We start from the raw sequence: 26,673 nt of genomic DNA, 5'->3' as shown, positions 1-26,673 counted from the left end.
ATCTCCCCTTGTTGCAATACTTAAGAGTCAGCCAGAGAAATCATGACAGGTATTGATGAAATACAACAATCTAGGGAGAGAAAGGTTTCATATAAAATGTACAGCTTACCTTTCTATGCTAAACTTCCATGCTTACCAAATGAAAATACATCACTTTCTTTGTGCTTTAACAACACATACCCAGAAGAATATCTACTAGAAATGTAGATAATTATCACTGTAAACCTTACAATATGCTGCCTACCTTTGTCATCATAACAGTATTTCCCATTTGCTAGCAACATATTTTGCTCCAGGAGGTCTTTAAAATCACTAAAGAAGTATTTAAACTTCTATCTTTATATTCCTGGAGACAGGGATTCCCTTTTCATGAAAATTACATTGGAAGAAAAAACTGTGAACTACAGCCAACTTTCATATCAACCAAATGGTCTGGTATATTACCTAAAGCAAAAAAAGCTTCCACTCAGAAGCTAAATTCAAAATGACCTTGTACTTTTTTTCAAAAAGGCTGGCAGCTGAGGTCATTGGAATAAATTGTGATAGACAGTGCTTCTCACTGCATAGTTAGAAGGCATGTCTAGTATGTAAATTACCACCAAGTGGAGAAAAAAAAGCAACCAAAACACAGCAAAGAATATTGTTCCATTTCTTTGTAAAATAATGATAAATATAGTCTACAATAATTATGACTTTAATGAAATAATGTAGGTTTTCAGCAACTTTATTTCACAATCAAGTATGTTCTACCCTTTTCAATTCCACATACATAAATTAATCCTGTTCTTTATTGGCCTCTACTGTTAACAGCATAAGCATCTGTAACTACATTTCCCCAGCAGGCAGATCCCAGCTGCACAGAATATTATGTAGTGTTGTTTAAAAATATATATTGCAGTTGTGTTAAAGCTCGCTAAATCACTGAGTCAGAAACAATGAAATGGAAAAGAAGCCAGAACTGCTAGTGAGTGTTTTAATTGAGATTTAAATATGCAAATTGAAAGCAAACTCCTCACTATTCACTTTTGTAAGGAAATTGTTAACAGTAATTTCAGAAGAAGGCAATTTTCAAAAGGGTATTTTTTTCAGTTCATTCTCTTGCAAACACACAAGCAACCTCTGTCAAAGGATTTTAATCTGTCAATAGGACTGCATGAGTCCTCAACTTGTTTCTGTAATAGCACCTTTTCACCGGAATATTTTGATCGACAGATTCTTATTTTTAACATCTGCCTCTTTTGGGAGCAGCTTAATGTTAAGACGAGAAATACACTTGGGGTTTCAAAGCAGGTGGAAAAACTCACAGTTCTGATTAAATGAGAACTGCGTCTAATCCTGTTTTCCACTGTGCCTTAAAGTATCCTACATAAATAAGAAAAAAAATCGTGTCACTTCTGAAACATTTAAAGAAGAAAAGGGAGCGGGGGGGAGTACATATAACTTACCATTAAAGTTTACTGCCCGGATATAGCTAAGTAGTTCTTTACCATCAGTTGTGCTCATCCTTGGGCATAGACCAATATATCCAGGACAGAGATCTTTATGCATGTTGTGTAGTGCATAGGCCATGGAATATACCGCATCAATTACAAACTGAACTTTTCCTTCTTGCTCATAGGCTGAATCTCTTGCAATTCTTTCTAAGCCTAAGGAAGAAAGAGAAAGAGGCAGTTTACTTCTATTTCTCTGTGTGTGTGTATGTGCATGAGTATTTGCATGCAAAAATTCACAGTAGAACATAAATAATTACAGTTAGATTGATAGGTAAAGTTAGGACTCATCTATCCGTCACCTAAATAAACAAGACAAGGAAAAAATATGGCCATCTGGTTTTTGCCTCTAATCATTGTACACTGTGCCAGGTATATAAACAGTATGTTGAGTTCTGGGCTGGGAAAGAGGACAGAACATTTCATTACAAGAAAAAAAAAATATAGATATATGTATTTCTACAGTCCAATAGAAAAACTCTCTTTCCACCTTATTGACTTTCGTTCAACAGCTGTTTATTGTTATTTATAGGACACTTCTACAGCAGCCTGCCAGTCTGTTTGAGATAAATTTAAGGCTACCTTGATTTTTATCCCTGTCTATTGTTTGATAAACATTATTTAAACATGTCAGGGAAAAAAGCTGAATGCTTGCCAAGTGATGTGGCCATCTGTCTCCATATTGAAAAGTGCTTATTCTGAGACTTTTTTTCCTGTATTTGCTAGTGAATTATGCTTCACATTGAGAACCATGTACTGTCTGTTATTTCCTATGGGGACATTTTTCCTTCAGAGGGAATACAGAGCAAATCAATACATTATGAAATTTTTATTCTGCTGGAATTGCCCACATTAATCATCTATGTCCAAGTCCAAAGAACCTTTTACATTCATAGGTGATAGTACTAAGTAGAAAAGTTGAAAAATAAAGTTCAGAAAAATTATATTTTAAGCAGACAATCAACATGAAATCCCATGTCCTATATGGGAATTCAGCCACTGATTTCAAAGGCTCAAAATCTTCATTTAGCAGGGAAAGAAGGCTCTGCAGATCTCACCATGAAATCTGCCCTGCTGAAATCTACATTCAGTGGACACAAGAATAAATACCTAGCTTATCTACCAGACTGACAACTCAATCAGTACGAAAATAATCCATTCACATTATTTAAGACTATCTAGAAATGAAACAAAAGTTTATACATTTTTTTTTATTTTAACCTTCTGTATCTTATTTTTTGTTTCTTTTTTATCTCTAAACACAGATTTTTATCAGTTCAAGGTATCAATTTTGTTGTATCCAAGTTTTTAAAAGTGCACTGTTTGTTTATGTCTGAAAATATACTGTACACGAGATCTTTCTTTAGACAAAGTATGCAAGCCCAGATGACATGAAAAAAAAGCCAGGGAGTATGCTCAGAAGCCTTTCTTCTGTTTGCCTGCTGCACTTCAGTGCCACCATCTCGCATTACAATGATAATGTATGAACAAATTTGTAATCTGACAAACAGTAGTGTTTTGTGCTTTAAACATCCTTGAGCACTGGGAGCGATAGAAAGCCTTGAAAAATCATGATGTACTTTTATTTCTCCTCAGGGATTAGTTAAAAAAAAATAAAATCACTACCTCTTGAAAAGGTACTAACCATTTGGAGAGGAAAGCATATAACTCATTTTTGTGATTTGTTACAACTTCATAGGCACTTTTCAAGACATGCTATCTAATGATTAGCAAATAATTAGCAAATAGTGCAACTCTGCTGCAAATAAACAAACAGAAAATCTTTTCCTTGCACATGCTAAAAATCACACGATTAGTTGCAATCCATTGCCCAGACATAAAAGAACATATGAGGGATGGAAGAGATGAAGCTTAATTAGATTGCAACTTTATTAACTTATTTCATGTGGGAACTAGCTTCCAACAGTATGTGATGGGTAGAGCTCGTGAACCCCACCTTAACTGTTCCTGCCTTGTTAACGACTGCCAGACAACAAGTGAAGGACAGGCTTTACAGAACTGCTGCAGGCACACAGCAGTCAATAACCTGTATGTGCTCCCCAGAGCTTCCACATCCTCTAAACAGGATGGTCAGGGCAGGAGGAGTTTGAAGGAGATATATCCGCTTTAATTGCCAAGCTAAATATAATTCCCCTCACATATCAGACGGATGGATGTGTATGTTGAAAAGTGGGGGGGTGGTGGAAGACAGAGGGAAATAACTTTCTGTAATAAATGCTAAGTCATAGAACACTAAAAGTTGCAAACGCTTCAGCAAGTACGTTGTACTAAGTGGTACAGATTTTAAAAGGGGGAAAACATCAGTATAATACTCCCCTATGTTATACTATATTTTAAACGCACATAGGATTTGCATAACTTTCTTCCACAGCATAACATTTTACCTTTACTCTTCACAGATATGTGATCATAAACTAATTTATCATATAAATTACAGCGAAAAAAAATTAATTTATTGGGACTGAATGTGTTTCCATACATACAAAGGGGTGAGGAACATCACAGAGTTATCAGTTTTAAACCTGCCAAACCCAGAAGGCAATACACAAGAAGCGTCTCTGTGCTTTGCATAACCAACAAAACCCAACAAATTGGATTATGTGCTCTTTCTTTTTGAGGTTTTTCTTCATATTCTCTTTCTAGAATTCTCAAACACGTGAAACAATAATTTATAAAGATGACAAGAACTCATCAACTTAAATTACATTACACTGCCCTAAATGTTAATGTATAGTAGTAAAATGATGCATACTGTCTAAGCCATAAATATGGTCAGCCTCTACAGAGATAATATTACACATTTGGAAGACATGATTATAATTTTCCTTCAGACTTGTATATCAAGTAATAACATTTTCATTTATAGCTTGACTCTCAGCACTACAAGGCATGTTTCACACTGGTGACTTGAAAGAATATAACAATTTGTATCTCATAATAGAAATGTTTTAATGCTTTCTTAATGATCACTTCAATTTCTCATCCTACAGTTTTTCCTGCAGATAATTTACTTAGGCTGTGTCTTTATCAAAAAGAATGAGAAGATGTTCCCAACTCTTGAACCCAGGCACTTGATACTCCTGTGGTCTGACAGTGTGTCAAGAACTGAGACAAGCACTGGGCTCGCACCATCCCTCCCTAATCTTATCTCCAAACAAGGGAATCCAGGGAAATGTGCCATGGTGCTTTCCAGCAGGTCTTTCAATCCAGCTGTTGAGAAGTGCAAACTTGTGGGGAATTTCAGCAAGATGTCAAGACTTTCCCTGACCAATGAAGAAAATACATAGACGCATGTACTAATGTTATCATCTTGGACTAGAGAAGAGCTAGGAGAGGTGTAACACTAGCACAGGAAATGCGTCGGCTGTTCCTGGCTCCTTCCACTTGAAGTCTCTTTTGGGAACCCTAGAGTGAGCCACAGGAACGACCCTATAAGAGCCTGTACAGGTGAAAGTCTTGCTACAGCTACTCTTGCACTTCCTGAGCAAGAGTGACAAGCTGGGCTGTTGCAGGAGGTATTGCCTCCGTACCTTCTCATCATTTCCCCCTTTGTTCCTGTAGTTTCTGTGCTGCAGGACTAATTGCGTATCCTGGTCAGGATGGTGGAACTCAGCTACGACAGAGAAAGATAAGGAGCATAACAGTAGGAAGGTGAGACGTGGATTAGGTGGATAAGGGGATGTGGCTGGGGCTGCTAGTCTGGGGGGAAGGCAAAGTAGGCGACATTGTCAATCCCCTAGGTATGAACTGGGAATCAAGAGATTTCAGGGAATATAATCAAGAGAAATTAGGCCTTTACAACAATAAATTAAAATGTGTCTTAATTAAAAACTTAGTAACAGCACACAGTAAGTAAATATAGATTAATGTAATATAGCTAAGATAATGAATTCCTACATGGGTGATGATATCACCTGTGGGATACAAACAACTATCTTAATCAGAACTTAAGTTGCTGATCTGACCAGCAAGGGACTAATCTGCTAGGTGATAAATGTTGTGTAATTCATCTAAGTTTTAGAAACCGTGTTCTTAATGATGATCTTAAAGCATATGTAGAAGTAACTTCTGCACACGTATAAGTCCATGGCAATAGGAAAACTTCAGAGCAGAGTTCCTAGTTATTGCTCTTTTAAGAATATAAAAAATTCTAAATGAGGCAAATGGATACACCTGGTTTGTAACTTGTGATATAGGAGAAAAAATATTAACTGCTCTGTTTCTGGAAATTGCCAGTTCACCTAACATTCCTTAGCAATCCCATTCCTGCTGTCTCACAAATCTTTATGTTTCCATTTAGCGTTATTGAAAGCAATTTATTTAAAAGTGCAGCCAACATTATTTCTCATTATTATTTCCATAGTTTCAAGAATCCATCCCATATATCTAGTTAAAATTTTAATTCATGCTACTTGAAGACCAAAGGTTGAAGTCAAGGACCTTGTCCACAACAGCTGGTTAGAGTTTTAGATTGGAAGAACGTTGTGAAGGTGCAGGGTTTGAGAAAGGTTTTGGGCACTGGACAGCTTTGGAAGACAGGAGTAGGGCTCCATCATTTAAAGGAATAGAGATATCTGGTATGGGGGTGCAGTGTGCATGGGAATACGATCCTAATTTTGACAGAATAATCATCATAAGCTCAGGTTCCAAGCTTAGAAAAATAGTGCAGCCAGAGACAAGAAAGTAGGAATAGGTAACTAGAGCTCCAGGTAGGAAATAGGATGCTTCAAGGTGTTGTCTCCTAATCACTAGTCAATGGCTTTTTTTTCTTTATCGTTCTCCTTTATTATAATTTTTTCTTTGTCTTGTCTAGGACTGATTGGAACACAACTGGCCAGCTCACTTACCATTTTCAGTTCAAATATTGGCTCAGTGTAAGCGTTCTTCCATTCTCTTGCAGTACTAATTCTCAAAAGCTTATCAAAATCAAAGTTAAAAACTCATAAAACTTCCAACTTTCGTCTCTGAAAACTCTCAGGTGGAAATTATAAAATGTTCTTTTTAAAAACTCTCACCTTTAGTTGTTGCAATGTGTCATAGTCTTTCACTTAATTAAAATGGAGATTACTTTTTCATCATCATCATCTGATAGGGTTACATCTTTTATATTAGTAACCTAAAAATATTAACGTAATACTTGTGATTTTTCTGTGTGATTATTGATACATCTAGCAATGGACTAACACTTTATGTCTCCTTGAAAAACTCAATTGCTGACTATAGATTTGCATTTATACTATATTAAGCCACTTATTTCTATGTTTGCTATTGCTTGATTTATGTATCTTACTCTTACAGTTGGTAATTTTGGTCAAAATTAGTATTTACCAGGGGAAAAAAAAAAAAAAAAGCTTTAAAAAAAAAAAAAGACTTGCACTTCTTGTCCTTCAGTTGGGGAACAGCAATGTGAACAGTTAGCTTAGCAGTGACAGAAGTCCTACTGTAAGAGCGTCAGGAATCTCCTAACTGTGGATTTATCACCAGAAAGAAAAGATCCCTTTCCAAGAGCCTCTACTCCTCCCTCCTTTCCACATGCCCGTCCACTCTTCTGTCACCCTATCCCCTCTTGCATGTGCTGAGTGACAAATCAGCTCTTTCATGGACTGTGCTCCAAATAAGGGGAGAAATCTTTCTGGGGTAATGGTGGGAGGACAAGTAATGCGGAGTGGGGGAGAAAAATGACAATACAAATTATTGTGAAAATGGTAACAGGCAAAACGGTTACTCATGAACAGCTTTTATTCTATTTGCTTCCCTTTACCTGCCTTTGTTATATATGCTTGTGCATAATTACTGCTTAAAGACAGTTGGTGCATCTGTGCAACTCTCGGTTTTTTTCCTGAACTTCTGTTTTGACAACTCTGGATCTTGGGATCTCTAGTAACATTTTTTCAGTTCACAGTTACAATTCACATTATTTACTCAGTGCTAAATTATTTACCCCATTACTTGGCTTACAAAACAGTTTTACTTAAGCTGCACTTGGAAGCAAATGAAATCAAAGATAAATATTATTGTGTTGAGATTGATCTTTTTATGCGTGCCAATCACAATCACAACTAAATCACAAAAATTTGTAAGAAGGCTCCCACTACTCTTCAGCTCAGGCATGATAGTCCTCTATTTGTCAGAATTGGTTAGAACTTCCCACCTTTGCAGCAACAGGTTTTTTCCTCAGAAAGTTGGCATCTGTAACTGTAAGCCATTTCAGCAGGCTCAGCAGGAAGCACCAGGAGCATATGTTGCTCCCATTGAAGTCTTCCCGATTATTCAGCTGTTTTCCTCACACATTACAGAATTTGCTCTCTCTGAACAAATAATGCAGTAGAAATCATCATCTTCTGTTACTCAAACTTAAGGGGATGATATACTTTTACGGTGGGAGAGCTGAGTTTTGTAATAGCTGCATGGTAACTGTGATGCTTGTTTTGTGCATGAGTTAGTTCGCAGAGAGCATCACAAAACCTGTGGCTCTGCTGTAATAGTATGGTGTCAGTTTAGGAAGCAATTCAGAGAGGAAGTTAAGGATTATATCAATTTTCTCAGAAAATTGAGAACGTAGAAGCAATGCTAGTGAAATGAACCAGTTTGTCTACTCTTCTCCAACAACTGACAGATGTGGTTTTGTGGTTTAATGAACTGGCATTTGATGTAATTTTTCTGGGGTTATGCCTCTTTACGCCAACTCACACAAAAAAAAAAAAAAAGAAAAAGAAGACAGCAAGACCAATTAGCAAAAGTCTGAGAAAGAAACAGTTTTTCAACCCCTAGAATAATGTGGAGATTTTCAAACACTTCCTACCTGAAACTGAGCTGAAACCTCACATTTTTAAAACACTTTTCAAACAGAAAATAGCAAAAAGAACATTTCACGTAAGTGAATATGTTTCAATAATTTTCACTTTAACATCACCATAAATGAGAAACTAGCTTTTTTGTTTGCCTGTTTCTTTAAATGAAGTACCTTAAAAATTCTACCCCTGCCCACAAATATTTTTCATTGGAAATACCATAACATTTTTTGTGACCTTCACAGTAAATCAGAAATTTGTTTCAGCAAAACACTTCTAACAAATGCACAATAGTATATATCAAAGTGGAATTAAACCATTATTCTAGTCATATTGGGGGGGTTTGTTCGTACTGCTATATGTGACATTTACTAGAGTGTTTTCTCTTAGAAAAACAAACCAAAGTTGCATTGCTAATAGAAGATTCTTTTTTTGCTCATTTCTGTGCTTTGAGAGAGACCTTAACAACAGTTTGAATGTTGTTATCAGAGTGAAAAACTTTCCCTTTTCTACTTAATGCCTTCACACCGCTTAATTATAGCTCCTTGAAACAGTGTATAGATTTGGAGAACACAGGCATTCAGAACTCTCAAACATTTAAAACCTGAGTCTACTACATCTAACAGCAGCAGTATTGTGTAAAATACCACCTTGCTGAGCCAAGATTTGCTGTGATGCATATGTTAGGCTAAACAGTAATGACTGCATTCAAATAACGAGGAGACACCGCTGGATATGGTTTCTGCCAACCACACTAAGAACCACACCATGCATTTAAAAGAGAAGGTGTATCAAAATTACAGTGGGATAAGCAATAGTTCCTTCAGGCTAGTCAGTATCAATAGAATTGCCCATGTAGGAGTATATTATTTAGCGTGGACAAAACTCGAAGCTGGGCATAAAGTTTTAAAGAGTTATATGGCCTTGTTATCAACAGATTGCAGCTTTGAAACTGCAGGCAGAGCATTACCAATGTCCCTGCCAGTAGATACTTGCCCTCCAAAAATGGTGCTCTGGCAGAGATGTGCTCACCTATACTGGTTCACTTTCTAGCTACAATATGTCTGACAACCTGAGAGCACACAATCACTCCAGAAATACCTGCAGAAAGGAAGACACTGTAGAAGTTTAAATAAACGGGAGAGAGACTTTTGCATTACTAAGCAAGGATCCATAGCAATTGATAAATCTGACATCACGATAGGTTTTGTTAAACTTTCTCCAATTGTTAAGCCATAGAGAAAACCACAGTCAAGTCTTGCAAAGCTTTCTTTACAATTCATTCCATGCATTTTGTAGGTTTCCTAAATATTTACATAGTCATTTAAATATCACTCACGTCCCCTCTTGCTTCTTCTCTTTTTATTTTAGAAAAGACACTGAAGTCAGAGATTCACATCTCAGTTTTCCTTGAGCCTTATACTTCTGCAAATTTTGTACCATATATCATTTAGAAGTGTTAGTGATCCACTGTCTCTTTCATTCCTCTATATTTCTAGTTTCAGTATGTGTTAAAGTAATGCAGTTGATCTGATTCTATCTTACTATGGTATTGCACTTTCGTAACCCTCTAATATCTATTCTGCTTTAGTTATAAAAATAAAAATCTAATGCAGAACTAAGTTCAATTTATATATTTGTCAGATTTAAGATTTTATTTTACATCTATCAGTATATAGTAACAAACAAAATTCAATTTCAATGTAAAACCATAAGTTTTACCATTAATTACCATTCCCTAAATTCTACAAAAATAGGGAATTTCAGCCTCAAAAGTTGTCAATTTGATTTATGAATGAGGAATGTTATTTTACTGATTTTTTACCAAATCAAAATGGTACAGGGAAAAAATGTTTCAATTATGTTATAAAAAGAGGTGTATTTGTCATAATTAAACCATGTCAAAAGTTTTACTTGAGCTTTCTGAACAAAATAACATGAAGATAAAGGAGAAAACTTGCTTCCTGTTTGCTAACACAGAGATCTAAGGACTATTTGATCAAAGACACTTTAAGTGTTGTTCGAACTTTAACTCTCAAAGTTAGGTCAACCTTTTTGACTCTGCTTTGAGCTTCTGTACCCGTAAATATAAATGTTTTCATTAATAACAGCAGATAAAAGAATGCAATAACATGGAAGCATTTGTCAGTCTCCACCCTACTTCAACTTTTATAAAGTCTATGAAAATTTGCCATATCTGTGTATTCTGTTCATTTTATAACTGGGATCCAAAGACATGCTAAGCAATTCAGTCCTGTACCCTGGTAGCCTAGCACACTCCTTTAGGCACGTATGATAAGAAAGAACACAAAATTTTGGAGAAATACCACATTTCTTTATCTCTCAGAATAGCATCAGTATGCAGGTGAATGTTAGCATGAATAGACAAGCAAATATTTTGCTGAATTTCTCAAGTTTAAACCAAATCAAAAAAGGGCTATCTTTTCAGATCTCGAGGTGAGTATGTAGACAGAATCTACATTTTCTAACACAGATTACCCATGGGAATTTCTAACTACGGGAAGAAATTACTAGTGTACTAGTCCAGGCACACAGGTGGAAATACCTGATATCACTCTAAAATCCCACAGGCTGCAACACTTCTAATGCAGACTTCAGTGTATAACTACAAGGCCTATAGCAATGGCTATCAGAAAAAGAAAAGATTCAGTACAAGCAACTGAATTTATTCATTGTCTGTTAGCATTTAATCTCAGAGGACCTTCAGTGCATAGCAACAGTATGTATAAAAATACTTTCCTCTGCTTATTGACCACGAGAGCTTTTAAGTTTAAGCTTCAGACCAGAAACCCTAGGGACTTTTGTCCTCGGGAATATTACTTTTAGTTACAAACTTGATTGAGATCCTGCTTAAGAAAGCCCTTTCTTGCAATTGGAAAGCATTTGTTAGAAGTATAAACAGACATAGAGGTATCCAGGTACATCACTTTCTTAAGTACTTATGGCCACTATGTGGTATGAATCTGGAGACTAAAGAGTTAAGTTACAGCAAGACTTCACCAAAAATATTGCAACATCTGAACTAGTCATATTAACAACTACTGACCAGAGGTTTAAGCATTTTCCTTTAGTTTGATGAGAAGCTCCACAAAAGCAGACTAATTTAGGCTGCAAAGAGTTCATAGTCAACTTTTTACCAAAGAAAAAAAAGTATCAGTCTGAGATGTTATTATGCCCCTTTCATCACCTATAGATACTTGTTACTAACCCCTCTGTAGGAATTTAAGGCCTCTTCAGCTGAGCCAACAGAAGGAGCCCCTTCTCTGATATCAGAGAGCTGGGCTGAATTATCTGCTCCTGCACCAAATGAGGACCATGTGTGATGGATATCTCCTCTGGCTTGGCTTGCAGTCTGCAGGCTAAGGGGCAGCAGCTCCCCATCAGGACCGTTTCTGCAATGAATATTTGATGGCTTGTTTATGCAGAGAATTTAGATATAGATTTGGAATGTACTGTGAATTCAGACTAAGTGTTTTGACATCGTGATTTCACAGCAAGTATTGGAAAACTTTGGTTGCTCTTGAAAGGGAGCTTTCATCAGCTTGTGGTATTTCCTTGCAGTTAGTGGCTTAGGCAGGATGCAGCTCATGCAGCTTTAGTGATCTAATAGTTAATTGCCTAACCTAAAGAAAGCTTTTTTGTTTCCAAGGAGAACACTCACTTGCCCTCACTGAAAATAAGCATTTAAGAGAACAGGTTAAAGTGCCCTCCTGAACTGACTTTCTTGCATGACTAGCTTAGACTACATAGTGAACTCCTAGAGAACTAGTATTATGTAAGATAAATCCCAACCAAAGAAAAGGATGGGTCTTTTGCTAATCTTGAATTTAAACAGTTCAATGAACAAAATATCCGTTTTGTCAAGCCTTGGATAAACTCACTGTGGTATCCAGCATTTCCATTGGAGAACGGTTTTTCCTCCAGTGTTTAGCTTCTCTGCCCCCATGTACTCCACTCAGTCCTGGGCATCTCTCCCTTAACCCAAGACCTGAGATTCCCTCAGCCACCAGCCCACTCATCCCACTGCTCCTGCTCATTCTCAGTGGCCTGTATTATTTTCCTTTTCTTACTCTGTCAACATCCAAGTGCTCTTTAATCACATTTTACTGCAGGTCTGTGTGATAACTTTGCAGTCCTCAGATGAAGCCTACTGCTAGTGTAAACCAGTATCTCACATACTATCTACTGTTTAGTCAGCTGCTATGGGGATAGAGTCTCAGATCCAGCAGAACAAAAATGCAGTTGTTATGTTTTCTTACAGTTGTTGCAAGGACTGACTATAGCTATGAGAATATATGTCATATTTGGATTAATTCACAGGGCTGCATGTTACCGCTAAGACCGGAGACAATTCTGCAAAAAGATTTCAAGACAAATGCAATGAAAACCAATGTAAAATGAAAATAAATGTAATAATAAATCTTAAAATAATTTCACTATGAGTTACTACTGGGTCTGTATTCACAGCATCAAACTTCCAAGAGGAAATTTTTGGAGCTGGATGAGATTCAAGTACTCATGACAGAGTTCCTATGTGGAAATAGGGTGGCTTTTTTCAGGAAGCAACAGTGGGAGGATTTTTTTCAACTGCAACCGAAAAATAAGGGAAAGAAAGAATGCTTTTCACAGCAAAGGGACAACTACCAATTTAAGCATATAAAAGATCCAACAGTAACTTTTTACAATATTGAAAGCTGAAAAAAATGTTGCATTAACTTTTCCATTTGCCCTATCCACTGTCTCTTCCTGCTGTGTCCCATTTTAATGATCCTATCACACTGCAAGAAGTAGGGCATGATGAGGAAAAGAAATAGCTGATTTTTCTTAGTGGAACCAGTAGGAAAAAATGTTACAATGTCACAGAAAATTAAATACTTTTTTTGGTTCCATTTTTCACTTTTCTGCGAGACAAAAGACAATTTTTGACGGTCAGAATGTAAAATGTGGGTTGAAGAACTCTGAATTGCTATAGGCTGTAATTTTATCATGTATTACTGTCAAAGTAAACCTATGTGATTTTCTTGAGATGGCGAAACACCACTTTGTTCTACAAGCTGTGTAGACAGCAGTTGAAACACAAGATTTGCAACAGATGAAAATCTGTAATTTCCCCACTACTCTAATTAAAGGTGTTTCTTCAGGACCTAATAAAAATAAGAGCACCATAAATTAGAACTAAGCAGCTAGTTAATGGACTGCTTGATGCCATGAACAGGACATGGACAATTGGCTTCTGGAAGGGGATTTCAATCTAAAAGAGGAAGCCAGTTTACCCACAAACACTACTCTTCCCACAACCTAGAAGACAGCTAGTTCTTTAATCACAAACTAATTAGAACGGATTGGCTTCATTGCTAAATTAGGGACATTAAAGGGGTTTGCTCCTTTTGCAGGTTTGCTGCACACGCTCCATTGGCAGCACTCTTACAGCTGCACATATCCCATCCTCAGCGGGGCAAAACGGTGACAATGACAATCTTGCAGAAAAGTTCCCTCATTGACAGTGCTCTCCCTTTCAGACACAGAGAATCGATTTGCTCTACTTGCTCCCTTTGTATGAATCAGGACAATTATCTACAAAAAGAGGAGGGGAGAGGAGGAAGAGACTTGTCTGGAGATGGTATTTTTGAGGTAGAGGGTAGAAGATATTCTGTCAGAGCTTTTGCAGCAAATTTCAGAATTATCTTGGCTGAGACATGCTAAATTAGATAGTGCTGAACAAGAAGCTCGTGACTAAGCAACAAACAACACCCAGAAAAGTATAAAGGTCCCTGCAGTACAATTTAGGCATCTAATATTAAAAAGTAGTCAAAAACATCCTTAACTGCATAAACACCTTCAAATCTCAAAACTTTACCAAAGTATCTGAACTTCTATTAAGTCACACAGCTAACACAGAGCCACTTTGCGGATTTGAGGGCCTTTCCACTGTGCCAAGGGCAGTCTAGAATTCACAGTACAAACAAGTTTAATTCCTCACAGGGGATGAATCCAACAAATACATCTGAGTACACCAAATTTACACTGAGTTTAGCACAAAATATAGACATCCGATACTCATCTCCTTAAAAGTCTTAGTGATTAAGGACTTTCTCAGGAATCAAATCTCTCCTTTAGGTGCTAGTACACTAGTAATAATAACACAATAAATATGCAAAGTACTGTTAAAGTACAGGCTTTCTCTTGATAGGAGGTACTCACATTGTCATATTTTACATACCTGTATCAGCAAAGCCCCTAGCATGAATTGTTATGAGCACAGTAAGGCTTCAGACTTGCAATTCACTGTACAGTCTTATAACAGTATTCTGAGCCTGAAGTTTTGTTTTCATCACTGATTTCTACTGGCAATATGTACCCAAAAAAGCAAATCTTTAGCAGTGTGTACATACCACTGTAACACTGAGACAGTGAACACCTGCTTGGTTCTCATGCACTCTGAAATCAAAGGAAAAAGGACATGACTTTTTAGGTATTCTGGTTCTTGCATTGAAAGAAAAGACCTCCTGTGATAAACATTATATTATCATAAGTCTATTATAGTAACCTAAGGCTGGTCAAAAGTAATTTTTCACCTGATCTTGAACAAAATTGAAATGCTCCCATCTACTTCCTTACAGCACATTTTACAATTATAGATACACTTTCGGAGAAATCAAAACTCCTCCACAGAATGCCACAATCTTGTGCAGTTCATGTTCCAATTTACCAAGCGCAGTTTGATCTCATTTTACCAAGGCTCTTTCATTTCTCCTTATTCTTATAACTCGTATCATAACCTTTAGTATACAGACTGATGGGAAAAGCCTCAAAATCATTTAAGTGTTTCACCAGTACATTAGATGTGTAAATGTGTTTTGAGCTCCTCTATATAAGTATCATATCAATAAATTGGAGCAAGTTCAGCAGAGAGCCATCAAGACGTTCAGGGGGCTGGAGCACATGCCCTGTGAGGAAAGGCTGAGGGAGATGGGTTTGTTCAGCCTTGAGAAGAAATGGCTTTCGGGCCAAGTCCCCCAAACAGCAAACCCCAATGCCTACAGGGAGATGGAGCCAGGGTCTTCACAATGGTGTATGATGCAAGGACAGGACATAACGGGCATAACTGGAAATGAGAGGTTTAGTCTGGTAAAAGCTTTTTTCCAATAAGGATGCTCACGCAGCAGAACAGTCTGCCCAGAGAAGATATGCAGTCTCTCTCCATCCTTGGAGGTTTTAAAAACCTGGCTGGATAAAGTCCTGAATCACCAGGATCCAACCTCAGACTGACCCTGTTTTGAGCAGGAGGTTGGACTAGAGACCTCCTGATGTCCCTTCCAACCTGAAATATCAGATGATCCAATAGTCAGATGCCACTGCATCAAAAATGTCCTAGCCAATGCTACTGAACAATCTCAAGTGCATATGTACATATGCATACATACAAGTGCGTGTGCTCATGCAGATGAGCACGTGGAAATCCACAACAGTCTAGACCGAGCTCATTTGGGAGGGAGCTCTGAGGGCATCCCAGGTGAAGAATTAACCCCCTCTCACCTTGTCTACAGACCCAAAAGGCAGGTTTGGATAACAAGAGTTCTGACAATGAGGCCTTTTGCTGATTTCTCTCTCATTCCTTGAGAGAGATTAAGAGAGGTGATTAAGAACAGTTCAAGGCAAACAGAAAACCAGGTAGATTTTAATGAAAAATATTACTAGATTTGACCTCATCATGTAAGATATCTGCATCTTTAAGGACATATTACATAGACGGGGTACAATACATTTAGTGTTGCCAGGTTGGATGCTTTTTATTGCAACTACTGTATCACTTATTGCAAGAATTTGGTAACTAAGACTTTTTCACTCATTCCCATGAGGCTGGAGTTCTGTGACAGTGGGAGGAAAAAAAAAACGTTTACTGATGGAAAGTGGTGGTGAGAACCTTGGTCCCTTTTTAAATATGTTTCAAACATTTTAATCAGTAGAGAACTCACTCACTGTGACTTCAGTGGATACCAAAGTTTTAAAAAAACAGAAAGAAAAGCCAAAATGTACTTTGGTAAGATCATTTTTAACCCAGCCTAATGATCTGCAAGTGACTTGTTTCATGACTGAGAGCGTTCAGAGCTCTCGGCACTCATCTCTTCTGCTGGCCTAAATCAGCTCAGTTCCAATGGAAGTCAATTGAGTAAGGGTGATTTACAGCCCCTCCAATTTTGTCTCAAAATTATGTCTGGTGTAATGTGAGACTGCCAGAGGGGTAAGGACAAGAATTTTATTTTTTTAAGACAAATTGCATTATTTTCTGTTACAGTAGACTGATTGCTTCCTTACAGTAGACCGATTCTGATGTTCTCTATTTTAATTTAATCAAAGAAAGGGCACCCGAGGGATAGAAATTCAAACACTACCTAGATCATGTAGCTCAGCATAGCTGTGGTCAGCCTTTCATTTTAACATTCTCCAGTCTCATGGGTACATGCACTTAGTTATACTAAGTTAATTAGTTAGTAACATACAATAGCTGATATATAATTCACAAGATGACCATCATTGTAAACAATGTAAACAATATTTTGTAATTTATGTTTCCCAAAAGCTATATTAAAACCTAAAATAGATCTGATAACGTTCAGAAAGAGCAAGAGAAAGGGATGGGAGTGAAACACAGTAACAGAGTAATTACTATTCAGGATGCAGAATAACAGAGACGTTTTTTCTAGCTGTAATCAGTATGTAATTATGGCCCCACAAACAAGGCAACACATAAAGAAACAGCTAGAAACTAGTGCCTTGTGCTATGCTATAAATGTGTGGTCTCTTCAGGCTTTTTATCTTCATTGACTTTATGGACAATTGGAAATCTGTATTTTTTAGGCTGCAGCTCTCTTCATCAGTAGCACCATCCAGAGGTACATGTTAATGCTCTGGAGAAGCCAGTTTACTAAAAAAAGCACCAGGAAGAATGACAAATACAAACATTTATTTATTTAATTAATTATTTAAAATAAGGCAAGGCATGAGGACAAAGTGATTCCGTTTTGTGCATGAGAAATAATTCAATAGCAAACTAAAGATTTTTTTCACAAAATGAAATAATAAACATACATCACAGCTTCTTAATGTGAAAAAGGCCTCCAGTTATCTTCTGTTATGACTTCAACCTCTTAATGCCTTGACGTCAAGAAACCCTTATCAAACAAAGAGGGACAGGAACTTTATCAACAGGTCCCTTAGATGAAAAGAACATTTTCAGACTTCTATATTTTCCTTTGATTTATACATAACATTTGGTTAGGACGCTGAAGGAAAACAAATGAAATCTTAATGAAATTCAAGTGATGCCATTCCACATTGATCACTGGAAGATTTGGCCAATAACAGTTGCAGAAAGAGGTGATAGCTGAAAGATTATTTTCTTCTTTTGGTGAATAAACCTATTAATTTATCCTTATTAGTTATCATAATTATTCAATGTAAAAATAAAAGCAAACAAAATGTATTCTACATAAAGAGTATTAAAACTGGATATTTTCGTGATTGGTTAAACAGGATGCAGTTGACTCAATTACACATTTTTCCACTGCCATAAAAAATCCTGTTCTTAGAAATGTAAAGATATAAAGATACAAATGGCACTATCATCTATGGTAGACTGATTCCTTCTCAAAAGTGATGTCAAAAGATGAAAATTAAATGTACATGATATATATGCACACACTGAGTGAATCATATATATTGAATTATTTGCTTGCTTTTTTCTCTTTTTCTTGGCTAGGAGGAATATACATTGATTAAAGCTTCAGAGTCTGTGACCAATACCTTTACTATGTGGGAATTATTTTATAAAACAGATTATCCCATAATAAATCTCTCACAAATCAATGAAGCAGCTTTGCATAGGGAGTAATGGCAGAATCTGACCTGTGTTTATTTTACTTTATTTGTTGTAGAGCTTTCTGGAAATAACTTGTGATATGTTATTGCTCATAAGAAATGAAAGCATAGCTAGTTGTGATAAGAACCATGATAAGAACCGTCAGTAAGGAAGGGTCAGTTCATACTTAATATACATGTCTGCCAGCATGACATGGAAAATGTATGTGAGTGTCAGGCTGTGCATAAACTATGTAATTACCATTACAAAATGACTAAACAGGTCTGGCAGCATACTGAAGATGTGGGTTGCAGTTAATCAGTGCAATCTAGGAGACCAGACAGTCATGACTGAATGCTTGCTACTTTGGAAGGAAAATCTTTGAATAGCAGTGCTAGGACCTGTGACATGCCAGTGTGAAAAGCTAGTTCAAGACAGCAGAGCCAAGAAAAACCAAAATACTCCTGCCAACTGTGTAGGCAAAAATGAATTTTTGCTACCCCAGGATGGGCCACTTTTGCCACAGAAAGAGAAGTCAGAAAGAGAAAGACAGAAATCTTGTAGAGCTCTGAAACACTAGGCTTGCTCTTAACACTGTCACCAAAAGATGAAAAGGATGGAAACACATGCCATAACCACAAGTGACTTCACCCATTTTCAGCTGAAGCCATGGTTTCTTGTAACTCTCAGGGGAGCTGGCAGCAACCAGCTTGGCTCTCCAGGCTGCTGGGTGGAGGGGGGCACGGCAAAATCTCCAAACAACAGCTGATTTTGCCTAGTTCAAATTTGGTCCTATCTTGCCCTTGCTTCATTTAGAAGGTTTTCAGGCAGAAATGCACAAAATCATTTCAGGATGGCAGCTAAACAGAAACAATGGGAGCACTGTGGTTTAAATCCCTCTATTTAAAATACATTCCCACAAAGATCTGGAATAACTGCAAGTGAACTTGTAAAATTGGTCTAGTTTCAGTGAAACAGTACCAAAGATCTTACAAAGCGATACACAAAATCAGTATTATGCAAGGATTTGTACTTAGGTAAAACTCTCCCTGAGTGCTATCAATAATCATACCTTGCTAATCCTTTTTCAAGATTTTACCTCCAAAATTGTTTTCTGAACAACCAGTCTGCAGAAAGCCCATTGTATTGTTCCTCAAGCCAAAAACAAAGGCTACATGCGAACAACATGCCAGCAAAGGAGAGCTATGGCTGAGGAGGCCTTCTTTGAAACACAGACTTGATGTATAGATGAGAGCTCTGACAAAAAGATCAATGACACTTCATAATAGTCCCATCAGTCCACTCATGTTCCTATTAGTACGTAAGTGGTTTAGTGTACTCACTGGCATCACTTCTGCCTTCACGGGACTGAGATAAGACCAATTTTTTTACCCAGGCCAGAGTTCTCAATTGCTAACTCAAAAGTAATTACATTTATCAGTAGATAGACCTGACAATCCTGGTGTCACCAGAATATTGGTAGCTTTTAATTTCTACACCACTCAGAATATCCTTTGGCACACACAGAATTAATAAAACGAATGACAAGATTCACCTTTTTTTTAAGACTCCACAGCTGATAGCTGTTGCTGAAACAACTCAATATTTAAGAGAGGGAATACGTTGAGAGCTGGTTTTTTTATAATTCTAGTGTCCCTATTAGTAGAATCAAAGCATCTTACTATTTTATTTCTCTTTGTTCTAGAATCTTCTTAAAGAAAAACTGTAGTCTTTCTTTAAGACACTCAATCTTTTATTCTTTTACATAAAATTTTGTTCTAATTTAAAACAACAGATCTCAGCATACAACCACAATAACAAAAGCTACTCTCGAGATCATTATTAGCATTGATAATAATATAAACAGTAAATTTGTTATGTCGTGTCCTACTGATCCTAGGAAAGCAGCACATGAAGCAAAGTTACCATTTCTGCTACCAGGAGACAGAAACACTTCATCAGGGAAGAGTTTCAGATCATCCCTCTGCTCTACTGCTGTTTAACTGCATTAAGTTCACAGGCAAGCACTGTTTTGATTTGAGCCCTTATAATTCATCAGAGCACAGACTCTCAAAAGAGAAAGTCTGTTTAGTCTATTTCTATCATCATAATGACAGTAGAAACACAAAATAGCCTGTGGCTCCGGGTGAGTTAATTATCTACTTTTTTTTTTTCCTAGGACACTGTCTTGAAGTACTAACACATTAACCTTGCAGACTGTTCTCTTAGACCTTCTGCACAGCATGAGATTACTACTAGTCTCAGCTGGTTAGTGTCAAGTTCCCTGCTCTCCAGGGTTACTCAGGTCACTCCTTATTGCCTGGAAGATTCATCTCCCTCTTAGGGACAGGGTAAATTTAAGCGTACAAACACTTGAATAAGCGATGGAATATATTCTGAAGAGAGAAAAACTAAGTGAAACAAATCTGCTGTTTGCCCTGATGAAACAGAAACACCATCAGCAAACAACATCCTTTTTTTACTAAAATATTTATTCATACCTATTCTAAAAATATATCCAAATTATCTATTTTAATGAAAGGACTAGGACTCTCCAACAATACACTTTGGTTTCTCAATACCGTAAATCTCATAAAGGTTCATTTATATATAAGTACAATGTATTTATATTTATATATGATACAAACGGTGAATCTTCATGGCCCCTCACTTCAGTGGCCCCTCACTACAGGAAAGACATTGAGGTGCTGGAGCGTGTCCAGGGAAGGGCAACCAAGTTGGTGAGGGGCCTGGAGCACAAGTCTTATGAGAAGCAGCTGAGGGAACTGGGGCTGTTTAGCCTGGAGAAGAGGAGGCTGAGGGGAGACCTTATTGCTCTCTACAACTACCTGAAGGGGGGTTGTAGTGAGGTGGGTGCTGGTCTCTTCTGTCAGGTGGCTGGACATAGGACAAGAGGAAATGGCCTCAAGTTGCAGCAGGGGAGGTTTAGATTGGATATTAGGAAAAATTTCTTTAGTGAAAGGGTTTTCAGGCATTGGACCAGGCTGCCCAGTGAAGTGGTGGAGGTGTTCAAAAAATGCGTAGACATGGCACCTTAGGACGTGGTTTAGTGAGCATGGTGATGTTGGGTTGATGGTTGGACTTGATAATCTTAGAGGTCTTTTCCAAACTTAACAATTTGGTTTGATTTGATTTGATTCATCCACTGTAAGTCACCTGTATTTATGATTTCCTTGCAACCTATTATATAACTATCCTTCTCGTAGGATAGTGATTCACCAAGTTGTATCAAATACAAATGAAGTAAATATTTAGCAGAATATTTTAAGTGTGATACAAAGATTAAAAAACTAAATATATGATTTCCCAGCTCTGACTCCATGTTTTCATTTAAGCTTTTACTTTTTACTTTTCACTGACTTTGGACAATGGAAATGGAATCAAGAAATTTACATTTAGGTTCCTGATGTAAACACTACATTATTGAAAGAAATATTGATTCATTTAACTGTTTGGAAGTGTTGCTGTGTAACTTCACTGGAAACAGCACATCTTTTTTTATTCTTTCAGTTCTGAAGGATTGCTTGGGTTTGCTTTTTAGTAGATATTTGCTGATAATACTCTTGTTAATTAAATCGTGATAACACACTAGTTAATTAAATTGTAACTTTTGTAAGACAGATATAATGGTTTACTATTATCAAATTAGTATTTTTTCTGAGCAGGACAGAGAGAGCTTGCATTCAGCTTCATTTCAGATTCCTCACCTTTTTGAATCTAACAGCCTGTTTCTTGATACCAATGTGGAAATCATTGATAAATGACCACCATGTGAGCCAAAAGATTTTAGATCACCACAGAGTCTACAGAATACTGTCCTTTGTCAGAAAACATCATCTTTGTCAACCTGTCACAGAAAATTTCTTCAAGACATGTGACCTTAAGACTCAAAAGAAGAGCGGTTTACATTATGCCTTAATAAAGATGTCTTTGCAAATTTTAGAGATTCTACTTCCAAGCTCTCACAGCACATATATGGCATACAGTTTCTGGGAAATACAATAAAACTAGTACCACCTTCAGTAAAATTTAAGTTTTTCAAGTTATCCAGTGAAAAGTCTGGTTATGAATAGCCATGTAAGGCCAAATAATCTTATAAGGCTGGTTGAAAATTTGATCCCAAAGTAGTCTAGTTTTGGAATGAGCAGAAACAGGTGTTTACTAGGAATAATTTGTGAAAATCAGATTATGCAAGTCTAAGTCATATCTAAGTACTGCATGACATCTACAGTGACTGAAAATAAACTCTATCAAGATCACAGCCAAGCTAGTATAGTTGTTCTGTAATTATTTAGGTAACATAGTTGGAAATCCCACAGAAACACAAAAGATGCACAAAACAGTACTCACCAACCATTTGCTTCAGGTAATCACTGTGTGCAGTAGAACTATCAGCTTTTAAGGAGCATTCTAATAAAATTATTTACTTCCCAAGTTGCTCATGTTATTGCTTTAGGTGAGTTTCTTCTCACTTTTGTTAAGACATTTCACAACTCTTAGCATCCAACTTAATGCTGCTTTTAGGAGACCAATTCAATTATGTCCTTTTAGTTTTAGACAGAATTGAAAGGTTTAGCAGGCAAAACAGAGAAGTCCACTTCATTGTACATAGCTCCATAACCCTAATACCTTGTTAATACATTCATCAAATTTGAATACATCCATTTGTTTGCCATTGCAATATACAGAAAGCTAAGATGTCTGAGTTGCTAGATTAAGTTTACACAGATCTGTATCTATATAGCTGGACAGACAGATAGATAGATAAGCACTCACACACAAAACTAGAGTTTCAAAGTGGGAGATGGTTTTAATTTGTTTGAAATCACTTAAAAACACCTCCATTTTTTTTAATTGATAGCTGAAGGTTCTCAAAAGGGTTTCTTTGAGGAAAATCATATTTATGTGAGGTTTTCCTTAAATAACCCAATGATAAATGGTGCTTAGAAATTTCATCTGAAGGAATGAATTCAACACTTAAGAACTATGCTGGATTTTTCTTGTCTACAAAGGCGTACTGTTAGGATCTTTAATTTCCCTCTACAGGATTCCAGGCTCAGATGCTGATTTCACTTGCACACATTTTGAATCTTGAATAATATTACTGAAGTAGATTTCTTGCACAGTTGGCCACATTTACATTAGTAAATGAAACAGGGCTGGTTTTCTAGCTTAAGCACTAGTGTGCAGCCATTAAATTTTTAGCCTGGGATAATAATGCCTGATCCTGTGGGGTACCACAGGCTGTTGAGATGCAGCCACCCTCTTTTGGGAGGGTAAGAAAGTTAAGTCATATTGATGTAAGTCACCTCACAGCAGCATCTTGACCTGTTGTCAGTCTGCTTTATCTATTTGTAACTGCTGCTGCCAGGACCTGACCAGACTTCCCTGGGTCCCCCTCATCCCACCCAAAGGCCCAGAAGCCCCATTTTGGCTCAGCCGCCAGCCCCCCACTGGTGCCTGGCCCACATTTGGTGACTGCACTTCCAGGATCGACCTCGGACAGAACATCTGTGCCTGACGATCGCTGCCTGGATGGGACGTGCTGCTGCAACCCCTTGGCTCTGCTCGCCCTGCTCAGGGGCTGTTGGACAGCGGCAGCATCAGGGCTGCTCCTGCTGCTCCCCGGCAGCTGACCCCAGATGTGTCCCTAGCAGTTTTCTGAAAAAAATACAGTTCTCATCTTCAGGTGGTATAGAAAGAAAAGGTTACCTTCATGATACTTGCTTTACACCTTCTAAACCACTCTTCAGTAGAAATTGACTTTCAAAAACTGAGCAGTGATATGATTTCACCTCTTAAGTCTGCCCATTCTGAAAGATTTAATTTTAACTAAAGTACATTTCAGAAAGGATGACTGCATCAGTACTAGAATTGCTGAGTTTAGTTGATTTACTAGCTGCACTTTAGCTAGCCTTTGTATGACACACTTCTTTTCTAACAACTTCAGTAAAATAAACAGCAAGCTTAGCCATTTAGACGCCTTATTGTCAATAACCCATTCAATCAGCAGGTTGTTCAGCTATTATCGAATTATTGCTGAAATGCCTTCAGCTTTAACTCCTACAAATCTTTTGATGATATTTTGGGGGAATGTTATGTCTCCAGCCCAAAAAGAAAAAGATAAAAAGAAAGGTGAAATGTTTCTCTTTCTTAGAGAAATTTCTAAGTGCTAAGAGTAGCATTATTAAAATATATTGACAGGACTCTGTCTTCTTTCACTCAGTTCTAAAGTAAGATTTTTCACTCATTAAAACCCAAGAAGCACCCTATTAAATCCTTTAAGTCAACCTATTGGTCATAAATAATAAGTCGAGTTTAAAAATAATGAGCTACTGATGTAGGATTAATGCTTGATTATATTTGTGAAGTTGATAATAGTGACTTGCCTGAATTCATGGGCCATACAGAAGTGACACAGAAAGGGCAGCCACTGCTCAATTATTTTCATTAGAACTTCTTTATTTAATGATGGAATGTCATGTGAAGCATGCTATGCTTCACTTGGGATCTGGAAAATATGACTGTCGAAAAAAAAGTACCACGGTTCTTTCTCATTTATACTACAATGTTAGCTTGGTTTGTCTTTTTTAATGTAGCACATATTTGAGAGATTTTGATGGGTACATGGAAGCAAAAGAATTTGGAATTAAGAGATAAAAACTGAAAAAAAAATACAAACTGTACACAGCAGTATAAATTTCTCTGTATTTCCTTCTGAATTGATAGTGAATCAAAGTTACAACATAAATAAACCAGTGTTTGGTTTTGTAGGACCAGAATGAGCCAAAAATGCATTATAGATGTCAATGACACAGGGCTAAGTGTAGCCACTCTATCCAATCAGGAGACATACGCAGGCTGTCCTTCAGGTGCGAGTGCTTTAAATTCACCTGTCTTTACTCAGCATGGGTATTACACTTATTATTGGTTTTGATTCACCTCAAGTTCACAGTCAAGAGAAGACACTTAAGGAAAGTAATCATACCCTCCCTATTTCATTACCTCCGTAGAGTTAGGGAGACTTAAAGGTAATATGAAAAAGCAGTGAAGTGAAGACCAAAAAAAAGAGAGTATTCTGAATTACGGTTGCAGCAGTCATCATAAACCCTCCATGGTATCTGACATATCCTCAAAATGGCCCACCTCCCTCCCTCAGTAACAAATTTCTTTCAGATTCAGTGGTCTAGATTAATTCAGTCATGGTACTCTGAAGGCTGTAATAAATATACAAATATATATATATACATTTGAATTCTGTTTCCCTCTGAACTCTCCCAGAGGAATAAGACTTTTTAGTAGAAGGACAGTCTCATTAACCTGCCTTTTTACAACAGGATTCTGTGTAAAGATTCCAGGCCTGTAAAAGTCAATGCAGTTGTAACAGACGGAAACAAGGTGAGTGCTAAGTGCATGGCTTTTTAGTGCACTGAAGTGCTGAATTTTTTCATTCCTTCCCTCCCTATATCATATTCCCATCCTGCATAGCTTATTCAGAATGACACAAACTACGACAGAAAGAAGGCAATTAAAAAAACAAGGCTTAGATCCCCAGTGGCTGAAGTACTCTCATAAATCCCTATGGCTGTCCTGGTCTTCCAGAAGCACTGGTCTCGTGCAGTTAAGAAGTTGCTGTTGTTTTCCCGATGTTTTGGTACGCAGGGAATTAGGAGTAACCAGGTTACACTTCCTCTTCAAGTGTTCCTCCAGAGTAAGCTACTGTTAGCACAGCAGCATCCTAAGGATTCTGCACGATGAACCCATGAGAAGCCAGCTGAGCTGAATTTATGGCTGCTTTCTATTGCAGAGCAGTGATGGAGCCTGAGGCAGACAAAAGTTCTTGCAAAAATCTCTAGTGCCATCTATTTAGCTTTGATAGAGGAAGAAAGAAGCTCAGCCACACTTAACTAAATTACACTGAACACTGATATGTGAATATGGTGTCAAAGTTAAATGAAGTGCTATGCGGAGATAATATTCTCTTTCATTGCAAAGACCCAGAGCTAATCAAAACAATTAACTAAGCTATTAACCGTACTGAACATACTGACTAGTATTGTTTATTACTCTTCCCAAAAGAATTTCTCATTTTTCTATGATGATGGAAGAAGGAAATACATTATCTTAAGTGTGGCAAGTGAAAATTATGATGATCCTAGAACCATCTCTGAAGAGTGTGTAGGAGAGGTAATAGTAAAGGAATTACAGAGAGTAGACATGTTGGCACCAAATGTGTCAGCCTTACACTATTCACGGGGGTGGGCTGTAGAGAAGCTCCAGAATTAGTCCTTTTCAACATACAATAATGCAATTTTTCATCCTCCTTCTTTAGTAAAATGCTAAGCAACAGTGCTTTTCTCACTTACATTCTGTCTTTGATTAATAGACAGCAAATATAATGATGTGTCTTGTCCTGACTCACTCTAAGAAGCTCATTTAGAGGACCCTATTTCTACAAAATGGCATTGAT

General features: G+C 37.2%; 1 protein-coding gene across 7 annotated transcripts in view; it reads right to left on the bottom strand.

Moving 5' to 3' along the window:
• GRM8 (glutamate metabotropic receptor 8) overlaps positions 1-26,673 on the bottom strand; it is a 358,092-nt gene that overhangs the window by 130,335 nt on the left and 201,084 nt on the right. For all 7 annotated transcript variants that reach the window (XR_003923503.2, XR_003923502.2, XR_003923505.2 and 4 more), the window contains one exon: positions 1,446-1,646. Coding sequence is in view for 2 of the 7 variants with exons in the window: in XM_030015133.1 (XP_029870993.1) it covers positions 1,446-1,646 (201 nt within the window). In the remaining 5 variants the exon portion in view is untranslated. The remainder of the gene's footprint in view (positions 1-1,445; positions 1,647-26,673) is intronic.

The sequence above is a fragment of the Aquila chrysaetos genome, chromosome 5 (assembly GCF_900496995.4).
Source record: "Aquila chrysaetos chrysaetos chromosome 5, bAquChr1.4, whole genome shotgun sequence".
NCBI lineage: Eukaryota > Metazoa > Chordata > Aves > Accipitriformes > Accipitridae > Aquila > Aquila chrysaetos.
The sequence above is the reverse complement of the archived record's forward strand: the minus strand, read 5'-3'. Positions and strand labels throughout refer to the sequence as shown.